Source organism: Nothobranchius furzeri, chromosome 15 (assembly GCF_043380555.1).
Source record: "Nothobranchius furzeri strain GRZ-AD chromosome 15, NfurGRZ-RIMD1, whole genome shotgun sequence".
In the NCBI taxonomy this organism is placed as follows: Eukaryota; Metazoa; Chordata; class Actinopteri; order Cyprinodontiformes; family Nothobranchiidae; genus Nothobranchius; species Nothobranchius furzeri.
In genome coordinates, this window is record NC_091755.1 from 28167589 (window position 1) to 28175212 (window position 7624).

At 50.1% G+C, this 7624-nt stretch overlaps 1 protein-coding gene across 1 annotated transcript; it reads left to right on the forward strand.

Annotated features, from left to right (window-relative positions):
• Positions 1-442: 442 nt before the first annotated feature.
• Positions 443-1924, forward strand: LOC139063278 (spectrin alpha chain, non-erythrocytic 1-like). Its single transcript, XM_070544642.1, has 6 exons — positions 443-573; positions 997-1089; positions 1200-1304; positions 1377-1409; positions 1490-1525; positions 1734-1924. Exons 2-6 carry the CDS (start codon positions 1024-1026, stop codon positions 1809-1811), a joined length of 318 nt encoding a protein of 105 aa, XP_070400743.1. The 5' UTR covers positions 443-573; positions 997-1023; the 3' UTR covers positions 1812-1924.
• Positions 1925-7624: the final 5700 nt, after the last annotated feature.

Below are 7624 nucleotides of genomic sequence, written 5' to 3' on the forward strand. Positions count from 1 at the left end.
TGTAGCTTCTTCTGGGGAGAAAAACACTTAGAGAAAAAATAAAGTTAACAGCTGAAATAGCAGGAAATAATACAGTTAAAGAGCAGATTGTAGAAGAAAGAAACCCCTGGGTTAAACTGGTCTGTCTACTGCATAATGCTGAACTCTAACATGTGTCCTCAGGGAAGGACCTGATTGGTGTCCAGAACCTGCTGAAGAAGCACCAGGCTCTGCAGGCTGAGATCACAGGTCATGAACCTCGCATCAAGGCTGTCACCCAGAAAGGAGAGACCATGGTGGAAGAAGGTAGAGCAGGTCTGGTCCTGACATGTTTCTGAGGTGTCTGCAGGTTCTGGCTCACTTTTTTTGGGTCCAGGTCACTTCGCTGGTGAGGAAGTGAAGACTAAACTGTGGGAGCTTCATGGACGTTGGGACACGCTGAAGGCCAAGGCGTCCCAGAGGAGGCAGTACCTGGAGGACTCTCTGCAGGCCCAGCAGTACTTTGCGGATGCTAATGAGGCCGAGTCCTGGATGAGGGAGAAGGAGCCCATCGTTGGAAGTCCAGACTAAGGGAAAGACGAGGACTTGGCCGAGGTATGGAAGTCCCTTCCTGAGAAACTCCAATCGCTTTTCTTTGCTCTCTTTCCAGTCCTTCATAATTAGTGTTTCTGTATTTGTCATTTCCTTCGGTTGTCTACCAGACATCGTTGCTCGTTTGAGCGTCTCATGGGTTAGGGGTAGAAGTGCTGGCCTCGCACAGGAAGTGATGACAAACGTGTTCCCGTCGCTCTTATTTCAAACGGTTTACAAGCTGTGATGTGTGTTCCCGCTGCAGAGCAGCCATGACACGTGGCAGCCGGCAGAAGGCTCACGCTTTTCCACTAAACACCCGCAGAGCTGCGTCTGCGGTGAACTGAGCAGGGTTTGTTTTACAGTGGCGGATCCGATTGGACCATCGCTGCGAGAAAGCTCCACTTGTGTCAGACGAGCTGAAGGTTCTGATGTTCTGCTCCACAGGCTCTCCTGAAGAAGCACGAGGCCCTGATGTCGGACCTGTCGGCTTACGGCAGCAGCATCCAGGCCCTGAAGGAGCAGGCCCAGTCCTGCAGGGTGAGTTCAGAACCCTCGGCCCGTCAGAACATTCTTATCCACCACGTTCTAACACCAGACCTGTTAACCCGACAGCAACAAGGTGATCAGCAGGTGCTTTTGTCCTGCAGGACCTGAAGGCCAACGAGTCCCGCCTGAGGGACATCAACAAGGTGGCATCTGAACTGGAGTCAGAAGGTCTGATGGCTGAGGAGGCTCCTATGGTTCAGGCTCAGGTGAGCGTCACCTGTCTGCAGCAGCTGGTCCCTCTCACTTCCTGGTTTAACTCTGCTCGTCTCTGTTTGTAGCAACAAGAACATCTGGGTTCTGCTCCTGGAAAGGTGCATGTTGTCCTCCGCCTCAACCAGAACCAGACGTGGTGTTTATGTTACCACTCATTTGTTTGTTTGTTTGTTTACAGGATGAAGCCGACTCTAACACGGCGTCACCCTGGAAGGTGAGTTCATTCAGCTGATCAGAGGTCACCTCTGATGGCAGCAGTCACGGCCGACCGTGCTGACATCACACAGGAATTCAGGTGACCCGGCAGGCACCAGGTGCTGGTGAAAGTGGGGACATGTCAGCTGGTTGCCATGGTTACAGTTATCTTTATGCATCTGTATGACTGCTGACTGGTGTGTGTTTCCTGTGACCTTTGACCTCAGACCGTACGGTTGGGCGTTCAGACGACGGCTATCTTTAATTCCATCAAGGTAAGAGGAAGCTCTTCCCTTCCTGTCTGAGCGATCCGTCTCCAGGTTTCCTCGTCCGGCGTCCAGCCCGCTGGCATCCACCTTCATCTCATCTCACTTCATTTATAGTGCAATACTTTCACATTATCATTTTCCCACACTTCTGTATACCTGTATTTTGTTGTTTTTCAATAAAGAATGACAAATTATTTAAGTTTGGTTTTTGTTGCACACAAATATATATCTAGTTTCCTTGTCCGGGGATTGGACCGCCAAGGCTCCCGCCTTGGTCTGCCACCCGATTCACATTGCACCGGACCCTTCATGTTCCTCCTGCGGGTGGTGGGTCCACAGTTGGACGAGCCCATGTATCCGGTTCGGGCTGGGCCCGGCCGGGCCCCATGGGCGAAAGCCCGGCCACCAGGCGCTCGCTCACGGGCCCCAACCCCAGGCCTGGCTCCAGGGTGGGACCCCGGTAACCCTCCGGGCCGGGTACTCCGACTCTTCGTTTTCACCACCATGAAAGATCCTAGCTGTGGTCGTAAGGTGGCCGGTGCCAGTCGTGGTGGCAACCCCCGTACCCGCTGGTGGACACCAGAGGTTCGGGGAGCCGTCAGGCTGAAGAAGGAGGCCTACAGGGCGTGGCTGGTCTGTGGGTCGCCGGAGGCAGCAGACAGGTACCGGATAGCCAAGCGGGGTGCAGCAGTGGCAGTTGCCGAGGCAAAATCTCGGGCGTGGGAGGAGTTTGGTGAGGCCATGGAGAAAGACTATCGATCGGCTCCAAAGAGGTTCTGGCAAACTGTCCGGCGCCTCAGGAGAGGAAGGCAGCAACTCGCTCACACTGTTTACAGTGGGGATGGGGAGCTGCTGACGTCAACTGAGGCTATAGTCGGACGGTGGAAGGAATACTTTGAGGAGCTCCTCAATCCCACCAATGCGCATTCCGAGGAGGAACCAGAGCTGGGAGGCCTGGGGATGGACTGTCCGATCTCGGGGGCAGAAGTTGCTGAGGTAGTCAAACAACTACACAGCGGCGGAGCCCCGGGGGCGGATGAGGTTCGTCCTGGGTATCTTAAGGCTATGGATGTTGTAGGGCTGTCATGGTTGACACGTCTCTACAACATTGCGTGGTCATCGAGGGCAGTTCCTAGGGAGTGGCAGACCGGGATGGTGGTCCCCATCTTTAAGAAGGGTGACCTGAGGGTGTGTTCCAACTATAGGGGGATCACACTCCTCAGCCTCCCTGGAAAGGTCTACTCCAAGGTACTGGAGAGGAGGGTCCGATCGATAGTTGAATCTCAGATAGAGGAGGAGCAATGTGGTTTTCGTCCTGGCCGTGGAACTGTGGACCAGCTCTATACCCTTGCAAGGGTGATGGAGGGGGCATGGGAGTTTGCCCAACCAATCCACATGTGCTTTGTTGATTTGGAGAAGGCTTATGACCGTGTCCCCAGGGGCACCCTGTGGGGGACGCTCCAGGAGTATGGGGTGGGTGGCTTTCTGTTAAGGGCCATTCAGTCCCTTTACCAGAGGAGCGTGAGTTTGGTCCGCATAGCCGGTAGTAAGTCGGACCTGTTCCCAGTGAGGGTTGGACTCCGCCAGGGCTGCCCTTTGTCACCGGTTCTGTTCATCACTTTTATGGACAGAATTTCTAGACGCAGCCGTGGTGTGGAGTGTGTCGAGTTTGGTGGCAGGAGAATCTCGTCTCTGCTTTTTGCGGATGATGTGGTCCTCCTAGCTTCATCCAGCTCTGACCTTCAGCTCTTGCTGGGTAGGTTCGCGGCCGAATGTGAAGCGGCTGGGATGAGGATCAGCACCTCCAAATCTGAGACCATGGTTCTCGACCGGAAAAGGGTGGCTTGCCACCTCCGGGTCGGGGGAGAGGTCCTACCTCAAGTGGAGGAGTTTAAGTATCTCGGGGTCTTGTTCACGAGTGAGGGTAGGAGGGATCGGGAGATCGACAGGCGGATTGGTTCGGCGTCTGCAGTGATGCGGACGCTGAGCCGATCTGTCGTGGGGAAGAGGGAGCTGAGCCAGAAAGCCAGGCTCTCGATTTACCGGTCGATCTACGTCCCAATCCTCACCTATGGTCATGAGCTTTGGGTAATGACCGAAAGAACGAGATCGCGGATACAAGCGGCCGAAATGAGTTTCCTCCGTAGGGTGGCCGGGCTCAGCCTTAGAGATAGGGTGAGGAGCTCGGACATTCGGGAGGGACTCGGAGTAGAACCGCTGCTCCTCCGGATCGAAAGGAGCCAGTTGAGGTGGTTTGGGCATCTGGTCAGGATGCCTCCTGGACGCCTCCCTGGGGAGGTGTTTCGGGCATGTCCTGCCGGCAGAAGGCCCCCGGGTCGACCCAGGACACGTTGGAGAAGTTACATCTCCAATCTGGTCCGGGAACGCCTTGGGGTCCTGCCGGAGGAGCTGGTGGACAAGGCCGGGGTGAGGACGGCCTGGAGCTCCCTAGTTGGGATGCTGCCCCCGCGACCCGGACCCGGATAAGCGGAGGAAGACGAGACGAGAGACGAGAGACGAGACAAATATATATCTGTAAAAAATATCTTCAAAGCTAATGTTTACATAACAAGTATGATTGGGTTTGGCAATACGGCACTCAAGTTTATTTTAGTAAGATTTTCAAACCAAGTAAAGTTAGTAAAGAACACATTTCTATTGTCTGCTAAGAAACTGTTGGGATTTAAAATGGGCCTGTTGTACAAATAACTTGTAAATGATTATTCCTCACTTTTGTCTTAACCAAAGAAATTCCAGTAATTGAGCAAAAACATTTATTTTTAACACTACATTTTATAAAACAGGGCACAGTGTCGGCACATGTATGTATGTCGATGGTCCGCCCCAACCAAACCAAGAGACACAGACGTCAGGGAGGCCAAGGTTGTCTCTGCAGCTCTCTGGGCACCACGCCTCACTCAGCTGTTCCCAATGATCCAAATGGCTATGGAGGAAAAAAAAATTTAATAAAAGAATGAAACTTAAAAACTCCCAGACCTCATGTCATATTTACTAATCAGCTATGGCTGATTTGTTTGGATCACAGTGAGTTACACTAATTCTAATATATTTTTATTTCTATTATACATACATACTTTTTAACTGTTATTTTCACATGACTGTTATCAGGCTCTCTTGTTCTGGTTCTGATGATAACTCTGTGTCTTCCAGTAAGTTATCTTGTGCTTACTTCATCTGTATAATGTCTCTTTACTTTTGGTAAATTGTACTGAGTCCAGAATAAAGGCTAGCTGGCTGTACAAGATACAAACAAGTATTACGTTTTGGAAATATATGAAACACCGCCAGCATCTGTTAGAGCCTGTGGCGGGGTGCTGAGGGCCGGCTCCAGCCCAGGAATGAGCTCTACACGCCGGCCGGGAGGGTTTGAAACACCGCCATCCTCTCCTCTGCTGGCTGTTCATTCTGTTATGGTTACCGGTGCTTGTGTTGCAATGTGAAACGCTTGGTCTCAGATTTTGTAAGAAAGATAATAAAATGTCCCCCCAAAATACGACTTAAATATATTTTCTCTTCTTCATGATACATTTAATGGCTGGTGCGACTCAGGAGTGATAGCGCCGAAAAAAACTACTGAAAACTTGCTCAAAGCAAAATGTATTCATTACGGAAATAAATTATAAACTTACCGATTTAAAACTTTTTTAATACAGGTACTTCTCACGAACAGGCGCAGAAAACCTCCACCTAAACACCGTATGAGGTTCAGGTCGATGGGTGTTCCAGTTAGCTCCGGTTGGGTTGAAGCTAGGTGGCTACATCCGTTAGCTCGGCTCCCACCTCCGCTTTAGCTTTGGGTTAGCCAGGGTTAGCTTCAGGTTAGCTCGTAGTAGAGCCCTGCACTGAAGCCCTTCGGGCCAACGACTGTGTAATTACCTCGGACACGGGCCGGGCCGGGCGCCTTTATTTTTATTCGAAATCATTAAAAAAATTAAAACACTTAAACGCAGCAGTAGAGCCCTGTGCGGGACTGTTTTCTTCATCCCGCTCCGCTCCCGCTGAATTTCTGACCATTACAGCCTGCAACCGCAACCCACTCCCGCCCGCACCTGCAGCGTGCATGTCTACTCCCGCCCGCACCTGCAGCGTGTCTTCTATGGCGTTTAAAGCGTGCCACAACCCGTGCACGCGCATTGGGTCCACAGCGCGCGTGTGAACGGGACTCGCGAGCGGAAATATACATGGCGAGAGGTCATTTGTGCACTGAGAGGGAGCAAACTGTGTCTGTGAGCGCACAAGGATGTGCACAAGTGACAAACCTGCGTGCGCGGGTGGTCAACGAGCACACGGCAGAGGAAAACGTGCGCGCGCGGCAGCCTCTGTGCGCGCTCGGCTATGGCAAGCCAAAACCGTCACAATACGCCACTTTCCCAACCCGTCTAGTTAAGAAATGGCGAAAAAAACGCCATTTGATGTGCCAAGACGTCGTAAAATATGGCGAAAACTCTGCCAGAACGCCGTAATTTACGCCGTTCTGAACGGTCCCGTAGAACGCCCGTAAAATACGCCGTTTTTTCCGGACATTGAACGCCGTTTTTTACGTCACCCTAATCCCAGACGCGTTCTCTGTGTGGGTGGCGTAAAATACGGCGTTTGGTACGGACATTGAACGCCGCTTTTTTCGCCGTCCTGTGACATAAAACGCCGCTTTTAACGCCACTTTGTGACAGTTTTAACGCGTTTAAAATTCAACTTTACTCTCATTTATGCAGAGCCCTCCCCATGGGTTTCTCATCCACTTAATTTAAACTCCAGTGACCCAATGAAAGACGAGGAGGTTGAGGCAGCACTAATTCATCCCAGATTCGCCGGGCTGTCGGGCTGTGCGGACTCCTGTTTTCTAATACAACTCGGCTCTGTTTCAACTAATTTCACTGTATTGAAAAAGCCTTTGTTGGTCTCTCTTCCTTTAGACCAAGCACGGGTACGGAGTAGATGGAGTTAAACACCTTTTAAGTTGACAGAACGAGGAGACAAATGATCAGAAGTCCATTCACTGTTTCGCCGCTCATGAGGGGGAGAGCCTCTGCAGCAAGTCCCGCGACCTGCTCTTGCCAGATGCTTCGGACAGACTCTCGCCGTTCTGCTGAAAACGGCTGATTTTTATTGAAGATTACAGGAATGTTACATACATAGTTTGCCATACACACACGTAATTCTGCCATCATCTGCACCTGCAGACGCACGTCAGCTAATAGCCTTGTTAATGAAAGACCAATTCATCCCAAGGACATGCAACCTTGAGATGATCAGGACACATCCTGCAACATCCTTTGCTAACAAAGACAGTTGTTCTTGAATTGAGGAACTGAAGGAAGGAACGCTTTCACTCCCTTATGCAGCTGTTCAGCTTGAGCAGAAAAGGCACAGAGAGGTCTTTGATATTATAACAAGATTCCATGAAAAGGCATATAATAATGTATTTATGATAATATATAAGGGGCAAAAGTGAGAGATACATATTTAATCATATAAAAGAGCTTATAATAATATATGAAAGAGCTTATATGAGAGATATATATTTTCAATCCCCCTTTTGAACTCTTTTAAGAGTTCAATAAAGATATAAGAAATCAAAACAATAACACCAAATTCCATCAAAAAGAATCCAATAAGCAAAGTTTTTAAAATACCAATACAAACAACCAATCAGATTACATTTACTCATCTTTCTAGCAGTAAACTAATACAAAAAACATGATCATACTTTCAACTGAACATGTTACAACATGTATGGATCGCATGCAACTCCATATGAGGGCGAAAAACCCTAATTATCATATGTTTATAGGGAAAATTCCCTCATGTCCCCCCATTTGTCATATCTC